The following is a 27,315-nucleotide window of genomic DNA, read 5'->3' on the forward strand; positions in this document are numbered from 1 at the left end:
GCTAAGTTTTCTGTGCTTCGCCAATTTTTTTTTTTTATTGAAATACTGTGTGTTTTTCTGCTCTTGTGCCTGTCGAATACTCTGCTTATCTGCTGCTGCTGTTAGGCATGTGATACTTCTTGTTTACCTTGTGTTTACATTTAGGCCCTGTCCACACGGCAACGGATTCAGGTGAATCTGATACAATTGTTTATCGTTTAGGCCTGGCGTCCACACGGCACCGGCGTTTTGGGTGCCCCAAAATGCAATCTTTTGAGAACGGGTCCCAGAGTGGAAAGATCTGGCAACGTTGCCGTTGCGAAGTCGTCTGGATGAGTAGAACGGATTTGTTTACGATGATGTCACATCCACATGACTGTCAGTGCTTCATGCCGGGTAGAAGTGTAACGAACTCGATGCGAGTTGTCAACAAATCCTATAACTTGGTTCATGAAACGTGCTTACAAAATATTTTCACTGTGAATATTTATTGTGTAATGGTGCAAAGTGAGAGAGAGAGAGAGAGAGAGAGAGAGAGAGAGAAAATAGCCCTTAGGGCAGAGTCAATCCCGCCAGCAAAAATAGGGAAAAAAAGGAGCGATCTCACCTCTTCAGATGTTGGTTTAAGTCCTACAATACATTCCTCAAAAAGGGCGTAGAACAACAAATTAATCCATCAACGTGTAGCATTCAATTTATTCCGGACCATTAAAGACGCCGCCTTCCGCGTAGAATCATACGTCATCCTCACCGCCATATTGGATGGGTCAAAGCGGAGAATAAAGATGCCTCATTCATGTGCTGCGTTTAACTGTACCAACAGGTTTGCCGTCCAAACGAGATCACATGGGATTACCTTTCACAGGTGAGACTGGAAAAATACTTTTCATTGTATTTGGTCATTATAACGTCATTTTACGAACAGATTTTCCTGACTTTGTGGCTAATATGAAGTCTTGCGCATAATAGTTTATGCGCATGCGTCCTTACTTCTTCTATTGTTCTGGTATCTCCGAAGGGACCATCTTACAGCGCCCCTAGAGGTGTGGCATGTGTATTGCATCATTTTCAGCAAGCGTTGCGTTGCCATATGGACCTGATATCATACTGATCGTTGCCCATGTGGACGCGATATTTTTTTAAATAACATCTCGTTGCCGTTGTCGTGTGGATGTAGCCTTAGGTGGGGTTTACATTAGACCGTATCAGCGGATCATCAGATTAACGTTTTTAAAATGATTAGTGTGCACACAGCAACGCCAATACACGATTCGCGTGCACACAGCAACGCCAATACACGGATACGCTCGGCTCCGCAGGCATCCTGCGCTCCAAATCACTCTGCCCTGAACAGCAAGTGCCCTCTGGAGGGTGCGCACTCCGGCCCTGCGCAGCTCACAGAGCGCGAGAGTGGAGCGCACGAGCAGTGATTTGGGACTGAGCTGCTGTGTGTGTGATCTCAGTGCATGTTGGGCATGCGCGTCACTTACCACTTGCAAGTGGAAGGATGGCAAGCCTAAAGACAATCATAACTACACAATGGGCAGTATTTGCATCAGTATTTGCAGTATTTTCATACTTTTATACTCTTTAATGAAAGGTGATACAAGGCGGAAGTCCGTGCCGTTTTTCAGCAGTTGCGTCACATGACCAACGCCAGCGAATCAGGAAGGTGGATGTCACAGTGATGTTGTCCAATGACGACGCCAGCTAGAGCTCAGCACAGCATATCCGCGTATTCTCAATGTTTACACAGCACCGGATCAGACACGATCTGGATTGAATACGTGAACGCTGGCAGATTCCCGTTTCCCGGCATTTCCAGGCGTTTTAATGTAAACAGACAGTGCATCCGCGAAGAAAACGAGACAGATACGGTCTAATGTAAACTTGGCCTTAGCCCATGTTTACATTAGACCGTATCAGCGGATCATCAGATTAACTTTTTTAAAACGATTAGTGTGCACACAGCAACACCAATACATGATTTGCGTGCACACAGCAATACCAATACACGGATACGCTCGGCTCCGCAGGCATCCTGCGCTCCAAATCACTCCGCCCTGAACAGCGAGTGCCCTCTGGAGGGTGCACACTCCGGCCTTGCGCAGCTCACAGAGCATGCAAGTGAAGTGAACAAGCTGTGATTCGGGACTGAGCCGCTGTGTGTGTGATCCCAGTGCACATCACTTACCACTTGCAAGTGGAAGGATGGCAAGCCTAAAGACAATCATAACTACACAATGGGCAGTATTTGCATCAGTATTTGCAGTATTTTCATACTTTTATACTCTTTAATGAAAGGTGATACAAGGCGGAAGTCCGCACCGTTTTTCACCAGTCGCATCACATGACCAACGCCAGCGAATCAGGATGGTGGATGTCACAGTGACGTTGTCCAATGAGACGCCAGCTAGAGCTCAGCACAGCGTATCCGCGTATTCTGAATGTTTACACAGCACCAGAGCTGACACGATCTGGATTGAATACGTGGACGCTGGCGGATTCCCGTTTCCCGGCGTTTCCAGGCGGTTTAATGTAAACGGACAGTGCATCCGTGAAGAAAACGAGACAGATACGGTCTAATGTAAACGTAGCCTTAGTTTGCTACTAGACGGGATTCGCCCATCAGTTTTGATTGCACAAGCAATCAGCTGTTTTTCACTTGCTAATTAGCTTGGCTTTTAGTGTGGTTTCAAGAAACGCACAGCGTTGCTCCTTTGCAAAATAATTCCCCCGCTCCTACATCTCCCCTAACCTGCTCATTACGTGTTTTGACTCCATTCCTATTTGTTCTCTCACCCACAAGAGGTGCTTCCATCATTATGGCCCCCCGTGAGGACGTTGCATCTCCAACCTCATCTACCTTTCAACTACCTCCATTGATACCTTCTGGATCACTGCTGGACTATGGAACTGCCAATCTGTCACATGGAAGGCTGACTTCATCTCAGCCCATGCCTCCCTTCTGTCCCTCCACGTCCTTGCACTGACAGAGACCTGGATTTCACCTGACAACACCACAACACCTGCAGCCCTCTCCACCTCCTCTTCTTTCTCTCACACCACTCGCCTGTCTGGTCATCATGGTGGTGGCAATGGTTTGTTGATTTCTCAGCTGTGGAAATTCTCACCTCTTCCACTCTCCCACCTCTCCATCTCCTCCTTTCAATTTCAATCTGTTTCAGTCTCTTCTCCTGTCAGCCTTTTTGTCATTGTTGTTTATCACCCTCTTGGCCCTGTGGAATGTTTCTTTGATGAACTGGACATCCTACTCAGCTCCTTCCCAGAAGATGGTACCCCACTGATTTTCATGGGAGACTTCAATCTCCACCTTGAAGCCTCCCACTCTGCTGCCTTCCTTCCCCTACTCCACTCTTTTGATCTCTCCCTGCTGAACTCTCCTCCAACCCATGAAGCTGGCAACTTTCTAGACCTGGTCTTCCTCTGAAACTGCTCTGCCTGAAATCCCACAGTTACCCCTCTCCATCTGTCTGACCACCACTTCATTTCATTCTCCCTCCCTCTTCCCCTCCACCCGTCATCCCCCATCCTACCCCCACTGTAACAGTCCGTCAAAACCTCCACTCCCTCTCTCCCTCCTCTCTAGCCTCCTTAGTCACTACCTTCTTCCCCCCGCTTGAATCCTTTGCTCATCTCCCCACTGAATCTGCTGCATCCTCTCTGCTCTCCTCTCTCTCCTCATCACTGGACACATTATCTCTTTTTTGTCTCCAGGTCAGCAAGATCTTCGCCTTCTAGTCCCTGGATGTCCAAAACACTTTGCTCCTAAAACATCAGTCTCCGTACAGCAGACAGGAAGTGGAGAAAATCCAGGCTAACTCCACCTAGGGCATCCAGACTTTCCCCTACAGAAACTACACTGTTCTCATTCTCACTGGCCTTTTCTAAAGCCTGGACATGCGCTTCTAACACTGTAATCTTCTCTGTCAGACAGCTAACTAATCTGCACTTGTCACAAATAAAGCTATCGGTAACGACCGAGGAAGAATGACTAAACATCCTGCACTCAGCACACTGAACAGGCCGAAAGGAAAGCGACAGCACAATAAAAATGAAGAGGATACTGGAAAATGATTTGTAGAAAAAAATTTAAAAAGATTAGCAATTAATGCCAACACTCGAGGAAAAAAAAGACTCGTTGCAAACAACTCGGGAACCAGGAAGTGCGTAGCACAGAATGCGCATGCGCAACCCAATCGCTCGGAGGATCCCATAGTCATTTGGGATAGGCTCCAGCTTGCCCACGACCCTGCACAGGATAAGCAGTTACTGATAATGAATGGATGGATATAGTATATTACAATTTTATATATAAACCCAATGTGTTATATATGCAACATCTGTGAGATTCATAAGATAAATTTTGGCATTATTTTCTATTTTTTTTTCATATTTATGATACAAAATAAAAAAAATAAGTTCAGTTCCGGGGCGGCACGGTGGTGTAGTGGTTAGCGCTGCCGCCTCACAGCAAGAAGGTCCGGGTTCGAGCCCCGTGGCCGGTGAGGGCCTTTCTGTGTGGAGTTTGCATGTTCTCCCCGTGTCCGCGTGGGTTTTCTCCGGGTGCTCCAGTTTCCCCCACAGTCCAAAGACATGCAGGTTAGATTAACTGGTGACTCTAAATTGACCATAGGTGTGAATGTGAGTGTGAATGGTTGTCTGTGTCTATGTGTCAGCCCTGTGATGACCTGGCAACTTGTCCAGGGTGTACCCCACCTTTCACCCGTAGTCAGCTGGGATAGGCTCCAGCTTGCCTGGGACCCTGTCAAAGAGGATAAAGCGGCTAGAGATGATGAGATGAGAAGTCCACGATACACACATGCACATCTGTAGTATGTAGTAGCAACAATTTCATGATTTTCTTTTTAATGACAAAATTGAGAATATCCGACAAAAAATTCAGACTACTAATTTAAGGTCAGACAACGTAAGTATCCCTGTAGTTAACAATATAACTGTATCAGATCATCAATTAGAAAGTTTTACTCCCCTAAAAGAAACTGAATTACTTTCATTAATCTCGGTATCAAAAGCCTAAACTTGTGTACTAGATCCCTTACCTGCACGTCTATTCAAACAGATAATACCTGAAGTAATTGAACCACTTCTAAAAATAATGAATTCTTTTCTTAGGATTGGCTATGTACCCAAATCCTTTAAACTAGCAGTTATCAAACCCCTGATTAAAAAACTTGACCTTGATCCCTGTCAGCTGTCCAATTATCGGCCAATATCAAACCTCCCCTTTATCTCCAAGATCCTTCAAAAAGCTGTGGCACAGCAGTTATGCTTATGTTTACATAGGAATAACATCCATGAAATGTATCAGTCAGGATTTAGACCTCATCATAGCACAGAGACAGCACTGGTTAAAGTAGTAAATGACCTACTGTTGGCGTCTGATCAGGGCTGTGTCTCGCTGCTTGTGTTGCTTGACCTTAGTGCAGCATTTGATACCATTGATCATTCCATTCTTCTGGATAGACTAGAAAATGTTGTGGGAGTTAAGGGAACGGCCCTCTCCTGGCTCAGGTCTTATTTAACTGATTGCTATCAGTATGTTGATGTAAATGGTGATGTTAGGACTGGGACTGTTTTGGCCTCTAGAAGCCACTGTTATTTCCTTTGTATGGTCATGTTTGTTTTGGCCTCTAGAGGTTGCCACTGTGTTCTGTGTTTTGTGTTTGTCTTATTGCCTGTTTCCTGCCCCGCCCTGTCCTTAATTAGTTTGTGTATTTATACCCCTGTGTTCAGTCCTCTTGTCACGGAGTCTTTGTGCTGCTATGTTTAGCTCCAGTTACCTCTGTTCCGATTTCCTCGCCTGTGTCTTTGTGGTTTTTGTACTTTGCTTTCTTTTGGACTTTTTGGACTTTGTGTTTACCATTTTGGATCCTCTGAGCATTTGTATTTTTGCCTCTTCTTTTTTGGTTTTTTGGCTCTTTGTTTCTTTGAACTTTTTTTTTTTCCTGGTTATCTTCTGAGCATTTGGATTATACTTTTGTTTTTGCCTTGGATTATATATAGTGTAAATATTGTTAATAAACCTTTTGATACTTTTTCTACTTCCGCCTCACGCCTCTGCATTTGAGTCATCCCCCTGGTGGCCTAGTGGGGGTTTGTTGGATTATCACACCAGTGAACCAGGTTCGAATCCCAGCAAAACCCTAACAGAAAGACTCCGTCATGACTTACTCAGCAGAGGCTTCTTCATCTGTCTACCCGGCCAACCTTCAGGGAATGATGGCTTTGTTAACACACCTCAGATCCACCATGGACACTCATGGACGGACTCTCGCAAGCCAACATGAGACCCTTGCTCGCCACGAGGTACTGCTTCAGCAGATTGGGAGAACTCTGGCACAGCTGACTTCTCTGCCCCCATCTCCGCCTGATTCAGCTCCTGCTCCAGTGCCTCCTGCCATACTGTCTTCTTCACCTCGTGAACCCAGCCTTCCTGCACCACAGAGGTATGACGGCAAGCACAGTGAATGTTGAGAGTTCCTTACCCAGTGTCAACTCACCTTTGAGCTTCAGCCTACCACCTACACTATGGATCGCCGCAAGATTGCCTTTGTGATAACCTTGTTAGCTGGTAAGGCACGAGCCTGGGCTACTGCTATCTGGCAGAGACAGGGACCTGAGTGCTCTGATTTCCAGCTATTTACTGAGGAGATGCTGCGTGTCTTCGATCAAGCAGACATCAGTAAAGACACAGCCAGAAAGCTCATGTCCATCCGGCAAGGGGGAAGCGTCGCAGACTATGCCATCTTGTTCCGGACGCTCGCAGTAGTAAGTGGATGGAACGAGACTGCCCTGGTGTCAGCCTTCCACCATGGTCTGTCTGACCCCATCAAAGACGGTCTGGCTTCTATCGGATGCCCAAGTGACCTCGAAACACTGATCTCACATTCTACTCGTCTGGACAACAGGATGAGAGAATGCCGCCAAGTCCTGAGCCTCTCTGGCCTCCCTGCCTCTACCTGGAGCCCGTCTACCTACTCCAGTGACTGTCCAGAACCCATGCAAGTGGGCCATACTCGCCTCTCCGCATCTGAGAGGGAGTGCAGGAGGGACAAGTGCTGCATCTACTGTGGCAAGCCTGGTCACTTCCGAGCATCATGTCCTGAACTCTCGGGAAAAGGACCACCCCATCCAGCCGAGGGAGGGTTGTGATGGGGCCTACCCTCTCTCCCGGACTACCTGGCCAAGGAATCGACATCCCGGTCTCCATCTCCTGGGGTGAGTCTGTCCACTGTTGTGGACAGAGTGCATTGGCTCCCAATCAAATTTTGTATTGATTATAAAATACTACTATTGACCTTTAAAGCACTAAATGGTCTCGCACCACAGTACCTGAGTGAACTTCTGCTCCTCTATGACCCCCCACGCCTACTTGGATCAAAAGGTGCAGGCTATCTGCTGGTACCTCGTATAGTGAAGGCTACATCAGGGGGCAGAGCCTTTTCTTACAAAGCCCCACAGTTATGGAACAGCCTTCCAAGTAGTGTTCGGGAATCAGACACAGTCTCAGCATTTAAGTCTAGGGTGAAAACATATCTGTTTAGTCAAGCCGTTTGTTAATGGTGTTTATGAGGTAAAGGAGTAGATCTGGAGGGTCCTCAGACATAGAGTGTTTTGGTAAACTGGGATGTACGGATGCTGTCAGTCCCTACTCGCTTGCTCACTCGAGTTTGTTGATGGTGTAGTGGCTGCTGCTTTATGTCCCGGGGCTCCCTCATGCCTGTGTTACCTTCTGGCTCTCCCCTTTTAGTTATGCTGTCATAGTTAGTTGCTGGAGTCCCTGCTTGTACTCGGTGCAATATGTATACTGCTCCTACTTATTCAGGTGACATTGGGCATACCTAACAACCTGTGTTTTCTTTCCCTCCCCCCCACCCCAAATCTGTCCCTCTGAGTTACATGGAGTCAACAGGAAATCTTTTGGTGGAGAGGGTGGAGACCTCGACTGGCTATCGTAGCCTGCAGGGAATCGGCCTTCAGACATTCTGTCGCATGTCCCAGACCCGGTGAAATGTAACTGAATTGTCTTGGCCAGCCCTAAGGGTCCCATCTGCATCTCATCATTGCTGAGGAGTGTGCTCCCATCACCCAATCAAGCATCCAGCCAGAGCAGGTCATGATATTTTTTACCATATTAAGATGCCATTGTTGTGTGTGATGCCTGATGTAAAGACTCTCGTCTCTGCGAGTCTACCACACAGATTTAATACTTTTCATTTTTAGGGCATACCTAACAACCTGTGTTTTCTTTCTCTCTTCCCCCCCCCAATCTGTCCCTCTGAGTTACATGTTGATCCTGGGATTGAGATGCTGGCCTCTTCTGCCCCTCGGACCTGCTTGATCCATCCTGGTGCCCTGTGTCTGGTCGGAGTTTTATCGCACCGCTCCTGTGAAGGACGGCCCTATGAGGACAGTTGAGGGTTATACCTGTTAAAACTGTTAATATTATAGTCAGGCTGTCTGTTGTTGCCCAAATGAGGATGGGTTCCCTTTTGAGTCTGGTTCCTCTCGAGGTTTCTTCCTCATGTCGTCTGAGGGAGTTTTTCCTTGCCACCGTCGCCACAGGCTTGCTCATTGGGGATAGATTAGGGATAAAATTAGCTCATGTTTTAAGTTGTTCAAATTCTGTAAAGCTGCTTTGCGACAATGTTTATTGTTAAAAGCGCTATACAAATAAACTTGATTTGATTTGTTGTCAAGCTTTGTTAGACTCAGGGGTGGCCGGAAACTTTATGGATATTCACTTCACTCAAAGTATCAATGTCCCAACTGCACCTCTTGAAGTCCCACTGTCTGTGTCTGCCCTGGATGGCCAAGCCTTAGGTGACGGAAGAGTCACCCAAGTAACTTCTCCAGTCTTCCTCCAGTCTCAAGGTCACAAGGAAGAAATATCCCTGCACCTGATTCCTTCACCAGAGTTCCCAGTGATTCTAGGCCTTCCTTGGCTTACCCGCCACAACCCTCGCATAGACTGGTGCCACCGTCTTCACCAAGTTGGACCTACGGAACGCATACCACCTCATCCGTATCCGACAGGGAGACGAGTGGAAGACTGCCTTCAACACCCCATCTGGGCACTATGAATACCAGGTGATGCCCTTCGGACTCACCAATGCACCAGCTGTTTTTCAGGCCATAATCAACAACTTCTTGAGGGACATGATTAACCTGTATGTTTTTGTCTACCTCGATGACATCCTTATCTTTTCCAAGACCATGCAGGAGCACCACCACCATGTCCGCCAGGTTCTCCAGAGGCTGCTACAGAACAATCTGTTCACCAAGGCCCAGAAATGCGAATTTCATGTTCCCGAGGTCTCCTTTCGGGGTTTTATTGTATGGACAGGCAAACTCCAAATGGACCCTGGCTGTCCAGGACTGGCCCACTCCCAAGTCCGTCAAAGAGATTCAGTGGTTCTTAGGATTTGCTAACTTCTACCGCAAATTTATCAGGAACTTTAGTTCTGTAGCAGCACCCATGTCGGACCTCACCAAACGGACAGGTGGATCTTATGTCTGGTCTCCTCAGGCAGAAAAGGTGTTCAAAGACCTCAAGGACTGCTTCTGCACAGCACCCATTCTGGTCCTCCCGGACACCTCCCAACCATTCATCGTGGAGGTGGACTCCTCAGACAGTGGTGCCGGCGCGGTGCTCTCTCAATGTTCGGAAGGAAAGCTGCACCCCTGTGCTTACTTCTCCCACCACCTGAGTCCTGCAGAGTCCCGGTACGATGTGGGGGATCGAGAACTGCTAGCAGTCAAACTGGCCCTTGAGGAGTGGAGGCACTGGCTGGAGGGAGCGCAACATCCATTCCTGGTTTGGACGGACCACAAGAACCTGGAGTACCTCCAGCAAGCCAAGAGACTGAACCCATGACAGGCTAGGTGGGCCCTGTTTTTCAGTCGGTTTGACTTCACCCTATCGTACCGCCCCGGCTCCAAGAACACCAAACCTGACGCACTGTCCAGGCTGTTCTCTGCCACTAACAGGGAGAGTGAAGTCGGGCCTATCATCCCTATATCCCGGATTGTACACTAGATTGAGTTTTTGTGCTGTTATGTTTAGCTCAAGTTACCTCTGTTCCGATTTCCTCGCCCGTGTCTTTGTGGTTTTTGTACTTTGCTTTCTTTTGAACTTTTTGGACTTTGTGTTTACCATTTTGGATCCTCTGAGTGTTTGAATTTTTGCCTCTTCTTTTTTTTGTTTTTTGGCTCTTTGTTTCTTTGAACTTTTTTTTTTTTCCTGGTTAGCTTCTGAGCGTTTGGATTATACTTTTGTTTTTGCCTTGGATTATATATAGTCTAAATATTGTAAATAAACCTTTTGATACTTTTTCTACTTCCGCCTCATGCCTCTGCATTTGAGTCATCCCCCTGGTGGCCTAGTGGGGGTTTGCTGGATTATCACACCAGCGAACCAGGTTTGAATCCCAGCAAAACCCTAACAGTTGATATTTCTAGATGTACTGAGGTAAAGTTTGGTGTTCCACAAGGTTATGTCTTGGGTCCACTGCTTTTTTCTTTGTATATGTTCCCTCTGGGTGATATTATTCATAAACATTGTATTAGTTTCCACTGTTATGCTGATGACACACAGTTGTATGTTTCTGCAAAACCTGATGAGAGACACCAGCTTAATAGAATTGAGGAATGTGTGAAGGACATTAGACACTGGATGCTTATTAACTTCCTTCTGCTTAACTCTGACAAGACTGAAGTACTTGTACTCGGACCACATGCAGCTAGAAGTAAGTTTTCTGATTACACAGTAACTCTGGATGGCCTTTCTGTTTCTTCATGTGCAGCAGTAAAAGACCTCGGCGTGATTATTGACCCCAGTATTTCATTCAAAACTCACATTGATAAGATTACTCGGATAGCTGTCTTTCATCTCAGAAATATTGCTAAGATAAGAAATTTAATGTCACTACATGACGCCGAAAAACTAGTTCATGCTTTCGTTCCCTCCAGGTTGGATAATAATCCAACCTGGAGGGAACGAAAGCAGTAATGCCTTACTGTCTGGATGTTCCAATAAGTGCATAAACAAGCTCCAGTTAGTTCAAAATGCAGCAGCAAGAGTCCTTACTAGAAGTAGAAAATATGACCACATCACCCCTGTCTTATCCACACTGCATTGGCTCCCAATCAAATTTCGTATTGATTATAAAATACTACTATTGACCTTTAAAGCACTGAATGGTCTCGCACCACAGTACCTGAGTGAATTTCTGTTCCTCTATGACCCACCATGCTTACTTAGATCAAAAGGTGCAGGCTAGCTGCTGGTACCTCATATAGTGAAGGCTACATCAGGGGGCAGAGCCTTTTCTTACAAAGCCCCACAGTTATGGAACAGCCTTCCAAGTAGTGTTCGGGAATCAGACACAGTCTCAGTGTTTAAGTCTAGGCTGAAAACATACGGTATGTATCTGTTTCGTCAAGCCTTTTGTTAATAGTGTTTATGAGGTAAAGGTGTAGATCTGGAGGGTCCTCAGACATAGTGTTTTGGTAAACTGGAATGTATGGATGCTGTCAGTCCCCCACTCACTTGCTCACTCGAGTTTGTTGACGGTGTAGTGGCTGCTGCTTTATGTCCCGGGGCTCCCTCATGCCTGTGTTACCTTCTGGCTCTCCCCTTTCAGTTATGCTGTCATAGTTATTTGCCGGAGTCCCTGCTTGTACTCAGTGCAATATGTATACTGTTCCTACTTATTTTGGTGACATTGGGCATACCTAACAACCTGTGTGTGTTTTTTTTTTCTCCCCCCCCAAAATCTGTCCCTCTGAGTTACATGTTGGTCCTGGGATCGAGATGCTGAACCTCTTCTGCTCCTCGGACCTGCCTGATCCATCCTGGTGCCCTGTGTCTCGTTGGAGTCTCATTGCATCGCTCCTGTGGATGACGGCCCCATGTGGACAGTGGTGGTTGCGCCTGGAGGATGCTGTGGACTCTTGCAGTGGTGCTTTTGTGGCTGGGGACTGCAGTTGACTTGCTGACTTTGGGACTGCGGTTGTCATGAACGGTTTTGCGCTCGGGTTTCCATCGGTGGGGGGTTTATAGCATCAACGAATCTGACTTTATGTTAGGACTGTTGATGTTATAGTCATGTTGTCTGTTGTTGCCCAAATGAGGATCGGTTCCCTTTTGAGTCTGGTTCCTCTCGAGGTTTCTTCCTCATGTCGTCTGAGGGAGTTTTTCCTTGCCACCATCGCCACAGGCGTGCTCATTGGGGATAGATTAGGGATAAAATTAGCTCATATTTTAAGTCATTCAAATTCTGTAAAGCTGTTTTGCGACAATGTTTATTGTTAAAAGTACTATACAAATAAACTTGACTTGACTTGACTATGGGCGAGAGGCAGGGTACACCCAGGACAATTCACGAGGTCATCGCAGTAATATACTATATTTCATAATATATTAGCATGTTGTCTCTATAATGTGATACAGCAATTATTGTGAACATGGAAAAATTATTATTCATCTCTGTTTCTACTGAGGTTCTTCCTTCTTTTCTTCCTCTTCTTCTTCTTAAATATACACGTGAAAGATTTATTTTCTGATTTTTTTTCATGAACGTAGGCTCCTGATACTATCAGTGTCTACTATTTAAATGTGCTGTAGTTTTAATCTATACAGAGTGTTCAGAAGTTTACATTCAGTGACATGAATGTCATCCTGGATATGAATGTCATGGCAATATTTGGGCTTTCAGTAATATCTTTGAACGTTTTTTTTCCTGTGGCAGAATGTACAGCATACATTTTTAATAATAATAATAATAATAATAATCACTAGAAATTGGTGCAGAAGTTTTAATTTTCTTTGGGTTTACTGAATTCAACAAAAGGTCCAAATTATACTTCCAGGGTCACAAATATACATACAACACACCTAATATTTGGGGACAATGTCTCTTCGCAAGATTCACCTTGACCAAACATTTTTTGTTTACCATGAACAAGCTTCTGGCAGAATTCTGGTTGGATATTTCACAACTCTTCATGGTAGTTTTGCACCGTGGGTCAGAGAGGACTGAAATTTCATCTGTGCTGTATGTTGAGCATGTATAGCATATTTGACAATAAAGTTGACTTGACTAGAATTGGTAGAGTTCAATTAAATTATTATTGTTATTTTCTTTTTCTTGGTATGGACTCGAATTATAAGCACAGTCCATATATTTTCAATAGGTTTGAAGTCAGGACTTGTTTTAAGCTTAATGCTAGCCTGCTTTATCCTCCACAACCAGCTCTGATGCATGTTTGGGTTCATTGTCCTGTTGTAACTCCAAAGTCCCAAGTCATGTTCAAGTTTCTGATGGTTTATGCTGAAGAATTCTGAGGTAGTCCTCCTTCTTCATTATTCCATCCACTTTGTGTAATAAACCAGTTCCACTGGCAGCAAAACAGCCCCAGAGCATGATGATCCTACCACCACCACCATCTGGTACAGTGTCCCTCTGTACTTGGTGGTCATTATGGCCAAACAACACAATCTTTATCTCATCTGACCATACAGCTTTCCTCCAGAAGGCTTTTTCTTTATCCATGTGGTCAGCTTCAAACTTTAGTTAAGCTTGAAGTTGTCAATTTTGGAGCAGGTGGTTATTTCTTGGATAGCAGCTTCTTAGATCATGGTGATCTGAACTGTAAACAATGATCCATCAGCTTCCAGTTCATGGTAGGGCTGTGCCATGGTGGTTCCCAGGTTGTTCCTGACCATCCAAACCAATTTCCTTTCAGCTGAGGGTGACAGTTTGGGTTTTCTTGAAGCAAAGTGACTTGGCAAAGTGACTACACCTCAGAATAGCTTGGATACAATTGTTTGAACTGATTTTGGAATTTGCAGTTGTTTAGAAATGGCTCCAAGAGACATTCCAAAGTTGTGTATATCTGTAATCCTCTTTCTCGGATTTGCACTGAGCTCCTTGGACTTTCTCAGTTTGTGTATTGGTCAATCCAATGAGTGCTGTAAACAAACCCTTTTTATGAAGGCACAGAGAATCTACCAGCTGTAGTCAATCATGATCACTATCAGGAGGTTAAGAGACCTCGGCCTTGGCAAGATAAGAGACATTTTGGAAGTTTCAGCACCTCTGAATTAATAATCTTAAGTGAGCGTATGCAAATTTTTGGCCCTGTATGTATAATTTTGACCCTATGTTGATTTCAGAAAGCCTAAAGAAAATTAATACTTCTGCACCAAATTCTATTTTTTAAATTATTATTATTAAAGCTGTATGCTGTACAATCATTCTGCCACAGAAAAAGAACAGTTCAAAGGAATTACTGAAAGCCCAAATATTGCAATGACGTTCATATCCAATATGACATTCATGTCACTGTATGTAAACTTCTGACCACAACTTTATATCCTAAAATTAAATAGATGAGGAATAACCAAAGGAATAACTGACAGGCTCATGATCATAATGAGGGGAATTTGTTTTAATTTAAGTCTCTTTTTTTATTATTTTAAAATATGCATGGCAGGAAATTTGATGAAAATCAGAAGATGTGGTAAACAGGTCTGAAAAACTTTTCTTCTGAAATAATTTGAATTCTTTCAACAAACAGAGTTTCGTGATACACAAGTAGATTATGAAAAACACTCAAGGATATGTCAGAATGTTGAAAATAAAAAGCCAAATATGTTATTCATAAACTTTTCCCACCAGCATAATTTAACAACTGAGTAATTGTGACAGAATATTCTGTTTAAATTATATTTAGTCAGCTGAAGTCAGGATGTCAGTGCAACAGATAAACGAATTTCATAGCAAAAAAAAAAAAAAGTTGAAATAATGACTGGGCATTTTTACAATACACTTTTACAAAAAATTTTATCATGCCTGAAGCTTGGTATTCTTGTTAGTGGGATTCCTTGGTTGGTCAGGGGAACACAGGAGAGCAGTTTACATCAGGGATTGACTGGAATTACTTTTTTGAGATACATGAAATATTATACATGTAAAATATTTACTGACACACAAAGACTATTTTCATTGCAATATTGCATTTTGGCAAGTATAAGTGAGAAAATTTGATGTGAAATTCTGGAATAGGTTTCATTAGAGTGAAAGTGAGAATATTAGTCATGGTTTAACTTTGGTGTTCATCATAGTTACAGCATCCATCCATCCATCCATCCATCCATTATCTGTAGCCACTTATCTTGTACAGGGTCACAGGTAAGCTGGAACCTATCCCAGCTGACTATGGGTGAGAGGTGTCAAGTCTGGAGACAAGGTCATTGCAGGGCTGACACATAAAGACAAACAACCATTCACACTCACGGTCAATTTAGAGCCACCAATTAATTGTGGGGGAAACCGGAGCACCCAGAGGAAACCCACACAGACACGGGGAGAACATCATGCAAACTCCATACAGAAAGGCCCACGTTGGCCGCTGGGCTCAAACCCAGGACCTTCTTGCTGTGAGGCGACAGTGCTAACCACTGTGCCGCCCCATAGTTATATAATTCTAATAAAATCTTAATCACAAGAGAAAAGGAAGTATCTAAAAAGAAACTTATACTCTTTTTTGACATAGAAATATTTTCTTAACATCATTATAAATCTCCTGCAATTTTAATCCGTATATTACAGGATTAAACAGAGGAGGAATAAGTACATATTCAAGTGACAGGATCATGGCCATAATGTGCGGAATTTGTTTTGATTCTAATCGGTTATTTATAATTTCAAAACTTTCGTTGACAGAAAAATTAATAAAAATGAGAAGATGTGGTAAACATGTCTGTAAAGCTTTTCTTCTGAAATCTTTAGAATTCTTTAAACACACAGTGAGTATCCTGATATAAGAGTAAAGTATGAAGATTACTGGAGGAAACAGAGCAATGATAAAAATAAAAAGTCCATATATGTTATTAAGAGATGTTTCTTTACAGCTTAATTTCACAATTGAAAAATTATCACAGTATGTTCTGTTCAAATTAAATTTACACAGTGGAAGTTGGGATGCGAGAATAACAGCAACACCAGCTTTACAACAAGGCAAAAACCATGATAAAAATAAGAGCTTTCTGACAGTGGACATTTTTACAGCATTTGCATATAATAATGGATTACAGATGGACACATATCTGTCATAGGCCATCGCTGATAACAGCATGAACTCTGATGCAGCATATGCGTACAAACAAAATGCCTGAAATAAACACTCTTTAAAAGATACAGTTTGTTTTTCAGACAGTAAATCAATGAGCAGTTTAGGATAAAGAGCTGTCGATCCAAAGAGAGAATTACAAAGCAAAGCAGCAATGAAAATGTACATGGGCTCATGGAAACGTTTCTTTTTGAATATGACAAAAATGATGATGATGTTAAAGCCGATAATCATCATATAGACAATGAGTGTAAATATAAAATAAATATATCTGTAATTCTCTAATTCAACATGTCCCTCCAGTGATAAATATGTAAAATTGGTAGAATAATCCATTAATTTCTGAAAAGTAATCCATGTGATTTTACAGCAGTCATTCAGAGAGCAGTGTGTAGACAAAGATAAACCACAGCTGTGGTGATGAAGTCGACTTCATGGACCTTTATATTTTCTCATCCAGGCTCACAGTCCTTAGTGATTTGCTGAGAGCATCTCAAATGAAATTTCTTGCCTTCCAGCTATTTAATCTCATACATCTGGCTTATCAATAATTTTAATGGTTTAAATGAGAAAAACCTTGTTTCTTGTAGTCTTTAATGCCATTCTCCTTAAAACACTACAGAGTATACACATCTTGAATGTATTTTTGAATTCAAGTGTATGTCTTTTGAACCATTTTTACAAAGTGGTATTAGACTTATTGGACTAGTATTGGACTTATTGGACTATGTGTTTAAAGAATATCAGCTTTTCTTTCATATATAATTGTATTAGTCTTTTTCTTTTTTACTTTTAAACTGTTTTTGCTTTTTACATCCTATTACATTTACCTTTTTCATCCAATGATATTTAAAGGCCAGTTTAACAGTGTTCATAACGCGATAGAGAGCGCCACTTCCAGTCAGACTACAGACATGGCCGATCTGAACTACAACACCCAAGAACCACAGTGCTCTCTATCACCTGTCTATTTATTACACCTGTCACTCATTTCCTGGTTAATCAGCCCACGCTATATAAACACCTCTCCCATACCCGATGTGGAGTATTGTTCAGTGTCTTACCTGTCATACCAAGCCTTGTCATTGTCTTATGTAGTAGGCTTGCCCTTATTACTCTGTCTGCTGATTGATCAACCCCTGCCTGTCCCTCGAATTCGATTTCATCTAGCATTTGGGATTTGTCTGCCAGTTTGCGTTCCCCGCTCTCCCCTTCACATACATCTGTAAGTGCCTGCAACCTGACAAACAGCATAAGTTGTAAATAAGAAATAGTTTTATTTTATAGTCTGTGGTTGGTAGAAGAGAGCAACTGGACTTGCTTGAAGATTCTTGAAAACTTTTCACCTCTCATCCGAAAGGCTTCCTCAGTTCTGTTTGACGAATAGAGGTTTTCGACCTGATGTCATAGGGTCACGTGATACTGTTTACGCTGCCATTTTGGAGGTCAAACAAAGCCATGCTTATCAGAAAACAATGCTTGTAATATCCATCTTCATCGCTTACTTTTATCATAGAATGCCTGATACATGTTGTGCAGTTAGCTGCCACAACAGAAGAGGGGATAAACCTGGATTAACGTTCCATAGGTTCCCGGCCGATCGACAGTGTCACGAAAAGTGGATTGCGGCGATCAGGTGAGAGAATTGGCAGCCCACTGAACACGCGTTTGTGTGGCGAACAATTTGTCTCAGGTAACTTTTCCAAAAGTTTAAAGATATCGTATGTGAGATAAATGACAAATTATACATGTAGCCTAGCACCTAGCCTACATGTAAGCCCTGTTAGGCGGTGTTCAGGCTACCTGGCACCTAGCCCCACTAGTCAGGCTACGATGGTTTTATCTTTATACATCCATGGTTTTATATACGTGAGACGGGGACCGCTTGGCCTCATCAATGGGGCTACCTGGCACCGGGCTTCTTACTAGTGTTTGGGCGGCTTACGTGTAGTCTAGGTTTAACATACACGGTGCCCTCAGGCGAGGCAGAGCCATGTTGTTGGTTGGGTTGTACTTTTTAGATGTGAATATTCAATGGACAAAACTAGAATTCGATACTAGACATATTAATTATTATGCGTTTTTCTATATGATTAATTTAACTCTCTCTCCCTCTCTCAACCTGGACACTATTTTTCTAACTGCAATGAATTTACTTTTATTTGGTATCACGTTGAAGTAGACTGTTATGGAATTTTTTTTGCCACAAAACGTTGTTGGAAATCTTTGCATATGTTGTCATGGCAACCATTCAAACAATGCATGCTGTGAAAAGGGAAAATACATATTTTTTGACAGATCTTTAAAGTAGGTTTGATAACCCACATGTTGGGATAGCGGGAGTCGCCATTGTTGTGACCGCCAAAATGGCGCCATCTACTTGTCGACATGGCAATGGTCACGTGGGTCAAAAACCTCTATAGAGATCTTGCATGTGACATCACAGCCGATCCAGATTGTAAACAGATGCCATCTTGTTGGTCAAACGCCATATTTCCGCCTTCTACTTCTACTTCTGGTTCTACTTCTGCTTCTACTTCTACCTTTTCTTCTGGAAAACCCTACTATATACAATTCTATTACAACGGCTGCGGGCTACAAGCTCTCCCTACCTGTGCACGTTTTTTATGTTTTTGTGTGTATTTTTGCGTGTTGTTCGTCTGTACCAGACTTCAATATCCACTACAACCGTATGGACTTACTGGACATTGGTTTCCAGCAGAAAATGATGGTTTGTAGCGATTTCCATCACATGCACAACATTCCGGACGAGATAGCGAGACCAGCGGGGTCTCCGTGGATTGTTATCGGGTCTGGCAGGCGAAGGAGGTGGCGTCGGGAGAGGAAGCAAAAGCGAGGCTGCAGAGCTGGCCTGTTGACTAAGCTCAGAAAACAGCCACTCAAACCTCCACTGCCAAGCGTTTACCTCTCCAACGCCAGATCCATGGTAAACAAGACGGATGATTTGGAATTACAGCTGGAATTACCCTATTCTATTCTATAATCGGCTGGTTAGTGCTATACTAGATACTACTGATATATCTAGTATCAGTACTAGTACTCAATACATAAGTGACTTACCCATCCAATGAGGATTGTTATTTTCTTGTTTACAAGATGCCACATCTGAGGGGGGCTGACAAATCCTGAATTTCTGTAAAGATAACTGTCCAGAGATTTATAAGCATGCAGTGCTTCACCACTGAACAGCGAGGGAAAGTTAATGAGGTAATTATACACATCTGGGTATTCCACCTCTGGCAGTTCAATATCCACTGACACGGTCGTGAAAACTATGTCCAGTAAGCGATAAGGGTCACTAATCTGTAGGTCGTTTATTTTAGACATATATCTAATTATCTGTTCATTAGAAAAATGAGCCATGTAGTCCGTCGGTTTCAATTGATCCATTTTGTATATGAGTGCAGCAGTATTCAGCTGTGTTGTTGACCGACAAGATGGCGGCTGTCTACATTCCGGTCACGTGACTGCAAGAGGTCCATAGGGAGTATCAGGTATTTATCCTCTCATGGCTCATCATAGAATCAGAATCAGAATTCTGATGGCTGCATTGTAGGTGGCTGATAAAAGATGTCTTAGACACCCACCTCTGTTCAGTGATTGTCATTCCAGGTTGGCAAAAATGAACGATCCTCTCTGGCTAAAATGTCTGCCAGTTTTCTGGAAGTCCTCTCATACTCCCGCACCAGTCGAAGGGATCTCATCCCAAAGTGCGTAGAAACATGTCTGTGAAGATTCTCAGTCATCCAGGTACATAGTAATCTGTGGTTGGTAGAAGAGAGCAACTGGACTTGCTTGAAGATTCTTGAAAATGTTTCACCTCTCATCTGAAAGGCTTCCTCAGTTCTGTCTGACTAATAGGGAGAATCAGGTATTTATCCTCTCATGGATCATCATAGAATCAGAATTCTGATGGCTTCATAGTAGGTGGCTGATAAATGATGTCTTAGACCCCCACCTCTGTTCAGTGATGGCCGTTCAGGTTGACAAAAGAATGATCCTTTCTAGCTAAAATGTCTGCCAGTTTTCTGGAAGTCCTCTCATTTATCAGCCACCTACTATGCAGCCATCAGAATTCTGATTCTATTATGATCCATGAGAGGATAAATACTCCCTATTAGTCAGACAGAACTGAGGAAGCCTTTTGGATGAGAGGTGAAATGTTTTCAAGAATCTTCAAACAAGTCCAGTTGCTCTCTTCTACCACCCACAGTTTATTATGACCTGAATGATTAAGAATCTTCAGACACGCATTGCTTAATGACAAATGGGCCGAAGCAGTCCATCCCACAGAATGTAAAGGGGGCTGAAGCTTGGCAGCATTCTTTTGGGAGGTCGGATGTTTTTTGCGCCTCTGTAGGTCGTCTAAGCTTTCAGCATTCAAAACATCTGTGAACAAACTTGGCAATAGTCTTACTCCCACCAAGGATCCAAAAGCCTTTGGCTCGTAGTTCCATCAATGTTTGATTTCACCCTGATGACAGATCTGGGCATGGTAATGAGCTATAATCAACTCAGTGATGTGGCTGTCCCTTGGGAAGATAATGGGGTGCTTTAGTACTTCACTGAGGGCTGACTCTTTCAGTCTCCCACCAACATGAAACAGTCCTTCATCTAGTATGGGGTCCAGGCAGAGAAGAGGACTTGAACTTGGGAGACACGCCCTTGTGACTCATTTGGAGTACAGTACAGCACAGATATTGTAAACACTGATATTGTAAAGTTATGGATAATGTAAAGTGATTTTCATTTCCTGGCATAAAGTCCATTAAATATGATATAAAACTTTTGGCTTATCATAAACTTGCTTATCATAAATTTTAGGTATAATGTAAAGTCATTTTGATGTCCCCAGGGGCCATAAATTACACTAATCATAAAGTTTTCCTGTCAAGCACCCCAGAAGCCTGCAAAGTTATCTTAACTCAGAGCCCCCACTGTGTCTCCTCAGCCCATTACTTCATTAGCCTGGAGTGATTAAGTAATTTACTGATTGCACTTGACCATTGTTTGTGTTAAGCTTTTTAATGAGTGTCAGGCTGCAGTGAGTAATTATCAATTGCTCTGACAAGCCATCATATGCCAGTGCCATGGCAGGTCTCAGTCAACTTCGAAGGTACATGGTGGCCCTCCCTGGACGACCCCTTCCCAAGATGCAGGAATATTTGAAGGATTTGTTAGCTATTGAAAATGATCTTGATGTCAATCATCATGTGATCAGTGTCAAACAAACCACAATCAAAGATTTCTTCTGATGTATTGGTGTTACTATTAAATATAATGCATGTATGTGTTATGTGTTTGCAAATAAAGATTTAATTTGAAAGTGTGTTTCTTTGCTCTCTATTAAAAAGTGACTTTAGGCTTATCATAAAGTTCTGATATAAAGTTTTTTCCAATATCCCAAGCACTTTATGATATCAGTGTTGTACTGTACCTTTATCTCTTGAGAGAAGGCTTGTTGTTGGACCAGCTTAATCACGACCTCAGCAGCTCTTATGTTCTTCGATGAACACACAGTCAGCATGTAGTGGGGTTTCCTTAGGTCCAAGTCTCTTGATTCTTGCAACCACCTTGACGAGCTTTGTCCAGGAGGAAAACCGATTCAGGCAGCTTAGGATATCATTTTTTTCACTGACTTGGATTGCAAATATCTGAGCTGCCTTGACTTCTGGATCTCTGACAAGCAATTCAGTCAAGGGCTTAGGTGGTAAGAGCACTTCTTGTTCCCACAGGAATTTGGGCCCAGATAACCAGTTAGATGAAGAGATTTCTTCTGCGTTAATAACTCTTGAAGTCATGATATATTTTTTACCATATTAACATGCCATTGTGCGTCATGCCTGATGTAAAGACTCTCGTCTCTGCGAGCCTACCACACAGATTTAATACTTGTCATTTTTAGGGCATACCTAACAACGTGTTTTCTTTCTCTCTCTCTCCCCCCCCCCCCCATCTGTCCCTCTGAGTTACATGTTGATCCTGGGATTGAGATGCTGGCCTCTTCTGCCCCTCGGACCTGCTTGATCCATCCTGGTGCCCTGTGTCTGGTCGGAGTTTTATCGCCCCACTCCTGTGAAGGACGGCCCCATGAGGACAGTTGAGGGTTATACCTGTTAAAACTGTTAATATTATAGTCAGGCTGTCTGTTGTTGCCCAAATGAGGATGGGTTCCCTTTTGAGTCTGGTTCCTCTCGAGGTTTCTTCCTCATGTCGTCTGAGGGAGTTTTTCCTTGCCACCGTCGCCACAGGCTTGCTCATTGGGGATAGATTAGGGATAAAATTAGCTCATGTTTTAAGTCGTTCAAATTCTGTAAAGCTGCTTTGCGACAATGTTTATTGTTAAAAGCGCTGTACAAATAAACTTGATTTGATTTGAAGTGTGATCGGCCGGGTTTTGTGTTGTGTCAACATAGTGCCATTGACTGGGATCTGTACTCCCTCTTATCAGTTGAACACAGTTGGCCACAAACACATGGAATCTTCATGCTTCATTGCAGATGTATGCTAGCACCACCTGAGAGTCAGTCCAAAAAAATTCATAAATTTTCATCTGAAGTTCCGTCTTTAATATGACACTCATTCTGGCTGTGGTGACAGCAGCTGAGAGTTCCAATCTCGGGATACTTAAGATCTTTGATGGAGCTACTCTGGACTTTGCCATTATGGGACTGCAATGGATCTCACCTTTGTTGTTTGTGTACCTAAGGTAGGAACACGTGCCATATCCTGTACTGCTGGCATCTGCAAAGTGGTGTAGTTCAATCCTGACAATGTTACCGTGGTTGTGAGGGACATTACATCAGGGTATAGTGATCTCCCTTAACCTTCTGAGACCATCCTTCCACTCCTCTCACTGTGACTGAAGGCTTACAGGAATGGGATCATCCCAACCAACACCTCGGTGACGCAGCTCCTGCAGGATACATTTCCCTCTCAGGGTAAATGGAGCCACGAACCCAAGTGGGTCATAGAGAGAGGCGACAGCTGACAGGATACCATGGCAAGTTGGAGGGTGGTCTTTGTCATCAATATTGAAAGTAAAGGTGTCAGTTTCCATGGACCACTGAATACCAGAAGGACACGTACTTGGCAAAGTGCCTGGATTGAGATTGAGAGGGTCAGTAGTTGCTGCTCTTTCTGATGGAGCTACACAGGTAAGGACCTCTCGTCTCATCTTCTTCCGCTTTATCCGGGACCGGGTCATGGAGGCAGCAGTCTAAGCAGGGAAGCCCAAACTTCCCTTTCCCCAGACACCTCGGCCAGCTCCTCGGAAAGAACACCGAGGCGTTCCCAAGTACACCGGAGACCTTGTGGCCACAGCTCTGAACAGCTGCGTCCACAATGGAGGTAGAGAACATGGTCCACTCAGACTCAATGTCCCCCGCCTCCCTCGGAAGCTGGGAAAAGCTCTCCCGTAGGTGGGAGTTAAAGACTTCCCCAACAGAGTGCTCGGCCAGACATTCCCAGCAGACCCTCACCATACGTTTGGGCCTGCCAGGTCTGTCCAGCTTCCTCCTCCACCAGCAGATCCAACTCACCACCAGGTGGTGATCAGTAGACAGCTCAGCCCCTCTCTTCACCCGAGTGTCCAAGACATAGGGCCGGAGATCAGATGAAATGACAACAAAGTCTATCATCGACCTCCGACCTAAGGTGTCCTGGTGCCACGTGCACTTATGGACACCCCTATGCTCGAACATGGTGTTCGTTATGGACAAACCGTGACTAGCACAGAAGTCCAATAACAAAACACCACTCGGGTTCAGATCGGGGAGGCCGTTCCTCCCAACCACGCCCCTCCAGGTGTCACTGTCATCGCCCATGTGAGCATTGAAGTCCCCCAGTAGCACAATGGAGTCCCCAGTCTGAGCACCCCTCAGTACCTCTCCCAGGGACTCCAAGAAGGCCGGATACCCTAAACTGCTATTCGGCCCGTAGGCACAAACAACAGCAAGAGCCCTCTCCCCAATCCGAAGGCGCAAAGAGGCGACCCTCTCGTTCACTGGGGTAAACTCCAACACATGGTGGCTGAGCTGGGGAGCTATAAGCAAGCCCACACCAGCCCGCCGCCGCTCACCATGGGCGGCTCCAGAGAAGTGGAGAGTCCAGCCCCTCTCGAGGAGCTGGGTTCCAGAGCCCAAGCTGTGCATGGAGGTGAGCCCGACTATCTCTAGCCGGTACCTCTCAACCTCCCTCACAAGCTCAGGCTCTTTCCCCCCCAGCGAAGTGACATTCCATGTCCCAACAGCTATCCGCTGTGTCCAGGGATCAGGTCGTCGAGGCCCCTGCCTTCGACTGCCACCCAATCCACACTGCACCAGTCCCCTACTGCTACCTCTGTGGGTGGTGAATCCACAGGAGGTCGGGCCCACATCACCTCTTCGGGCTGAGCCCGGCCGGGCCCCATGGCAAAGGCCCGGCCACCAAGCACTTGCAAACAAGCCCCAACCCCGGGCCTGGCTCCAGGGTGGGGCCCCGGCTGCGCCATACCGGGCGACGTCACGGTCCTTGATTGTTTTTCCATCGGGGTTTTGGTGAACTGCTCTTGGTCTGGCCTGTCACCTAGGACCTGTCTGCCTTGGGAAACCCTGACAGGGGCATAATGCCCCCGACAACATAGCTCCTAGGATCATTCAAGCACACAAACCCCTCCACCACAATAAGGTGGCAGTTCTAGGAGGGGGAAACAGAACAGAAATGGTATCAAACAAAATTGGTAGCATTCAAATTAGCATGGAAGGAAAGCTTCCTGAAGTATAGAAAAGCTCTTAGTGCTGCGAGATCAACATATCTTTCCTCCTTAATAGAAGATAACAACAATAATCCTAGATTCCTATTTCATACTGTAGCAAAATTAACCAGGAATAAGTCCACTATAGACACATGCACACCTGCAGTATGTAGTAGCAACAATTTCATGAATTTTTTTAATGACAAAATTGAGAATATCCGACAAAAAATTCAAACTATTAATTTAAGGTCAGACAATGTAAGTGACTCTGTAGTTAACAATATAACTGTATCAGATCAGCAATTAGAATGTTTTATTCCCCTTAGAGAAATTGAATTACTTTCATTAATCTCAGCATCAAAAGCCTCAACTTGCGTACTAGATCCCTTACTGACACATCTAAACAGATAATACCTTAAGTAATTGAACCGCTTCTAAAAATAATAAATTATTCTCTTACGATTGGCTATGTACCCAAATCCTTTAAACTAGCAGTTATCAAGCGCCTGATTAAAAAAACTGACCTTGATCCATGTCAGCTGTCCAATTATTGGCCAACATTAAACCTCCCCTTTATCTCCAAGATCCTTGAAAAAGCTGTGGCACAGCAGATATGCTCATATTTACATAGGAATAACATCTATGAAATGTATCAGTCAGGATTTAGACCTCATCATAGCACAGAGACAGCTCTGGTTAAAGTAGTAAACGACCTACTGTTGGTGTCTGATCAGGGCTGTGTCTCGCTGCTTGTGTTGCTTGACCTTAGTGCAGCATTTGATACCATTGATCATTCCATTCTTCTGGATAGACTAGAAAATGTTGTGGGAGTTAAGGGAACGGCCCTCTCCTGGCTCAGCTCTTATTTAACTGATCGCTATCAGTATGTTGATCTAAATGGTGATATTTCTAGACATACTGAGGTAAAGTTTGGTGTTCCACAAGGTTCTATCTTGGGTCCACTGCTTTTATCTTTGTATATGTTACCTCTGGGTGATATTATTTGTAAACATTGTATTAATTTCCACTGTTATGCTGATGACACACAGTTGTATGACTCTGCAAAACCTGATGAGAGACACCAGCTTAATAGAATTGAGGAATGTTTAAAGGACTGTAGTGAGACCCTGATGTGGGTGGAGCACAGAAGCATGGCAGGTGGTTGTTTGCTTCTTAATTATTTTCTTTATTTTTGCTTTTCAGCACAAAACACTCAAATTCTCTCTCTCTCTCTCTCTCTCTCACACACACACACACACACACACAGGCTATTATCAAGCCCTCAGCACCGATCTCCCCTTCTCATTCTCCTTTTATAGGGCGCAGTCACTGGAAGAGACACACAAACACACCTTAATTAACAGCAGGTGTAGTGATATGACCACTTGCCTTCCCTGGCTCCACCCTCCATTCACAGACCGATGCTCGGCCATGCCCCTGTTGCCACATACCCCCACCACCCAATTCTTGCCGGGAAGCCGTCCAGCCTGCAGCGGACTCCCCCCCCCCCCGATGGGATAGGAAGTCTGCCACCATCATCTGCGCCCCGGCCTATGGACCACCTTGAATTTAAATGGCTGGAGGGCAAGATACCAATGGGTGATCCACCCGTTGGCATCCTTCATGTGGTGGAGCCACTGGAGGGGCACGTGGTCTGAACAGAGGGTGAAAGGGCATCCCAGTAGGTAGTACCGGAGGGTGAGGACCACCAACTTGATGGCTAGGCACTCTTTTTTTTATTGTGCTGTATCTGCCTTCCTGCATTGACAACTTCCGGCTAATGTACAGCACAGGACGCTCCTCTCCCTCCACCTTCTGGGACAGAATTGCCCCCATCCCTCTGTCCGATGTGTCCGTCTGTAAAATAAAGGGGAGAGAAAATTCAGGGGAGTGTAACAGTGTCCCCCCACACAGTGCAGCCTTTACCCTGTTGGCATTGCTCCATCCACTGAACCAGAACTGGTGCTCCCTTTTTAGTGAGATCAGTCAGCAGGCTGATGACATCCGAATAATTAGGTATGAACCTACGATAGTAGCCAGCCAGCCCCAGGAACTGTCTCACCCCCTTTTTGGTCTTGGGCCTCAGACAGGCCGCAATCACTGCCGTCTTATTAATTTGGGGACACACCTGCCCATGGCCTAAGTGGAAACCCAGATACCGTACTTCCACCTGCCCAATTGCACACTTCTTTAGGTTAGCTGTGAGACCCACCCCCCTCAGCGACTTTAGGATGGCCCTAAGGTGTTCCAGGTGCCAAGGCCAGTGTTACATGCTCTAGGAAGGCATGAACAATCAAAAAAAAAGGGTGGTGACATAAACCCAAAACGCAAGACAACATAAAGTAAAAAAGGTGAAATTTATTTACAAGAATGCTTAACAAAAGGTGATAGAAAAAACA

The 27,315-nt window shown here is 44.2% G+C and overlaps 1 protein-coding gene across 1 annotated transcript; it reads right to left on the bottom strand.

Annotated features, from left to right (window-relative positions):
• Positions 1-10,501: 10,501 nt before the first annotated feature.
• On the bottom strand, positions 10,502-16,497 carry LOC132899870 (olfactory receptor 10J4-like; the record flags this gene model as incomplete). The annotated part of the gene is made up of 2 exons (XM_060941924.1): positions 15,590-16,497; positions 10,502-10,517 (listed from the first exon to the last, which is right to left on the bottom strand). Coding segments are annotated over exons 1-2 (924 nt in total), but the record flags the coding sequence as incomplete, so codon positions are not given.
• Between the last annotated feature and the right edge of the window lie 10,818 nt (positions 16,498-27,315).

Source organism: Neoarius graeffei, chromosome 16 (assembly GCF_027579695.1).
Source record: "Neoarius graeffei isolate fNeoGra1 chromosome 16, fNeoGra1.pri, whole genome shotgun sequence".
NCBI classification, from domain to species: Eukaryota; Metazoa; Chordata; class Actinopteri; order Siluriformes; family Ariidae; genus Neoarius; species Neoarius graeffei.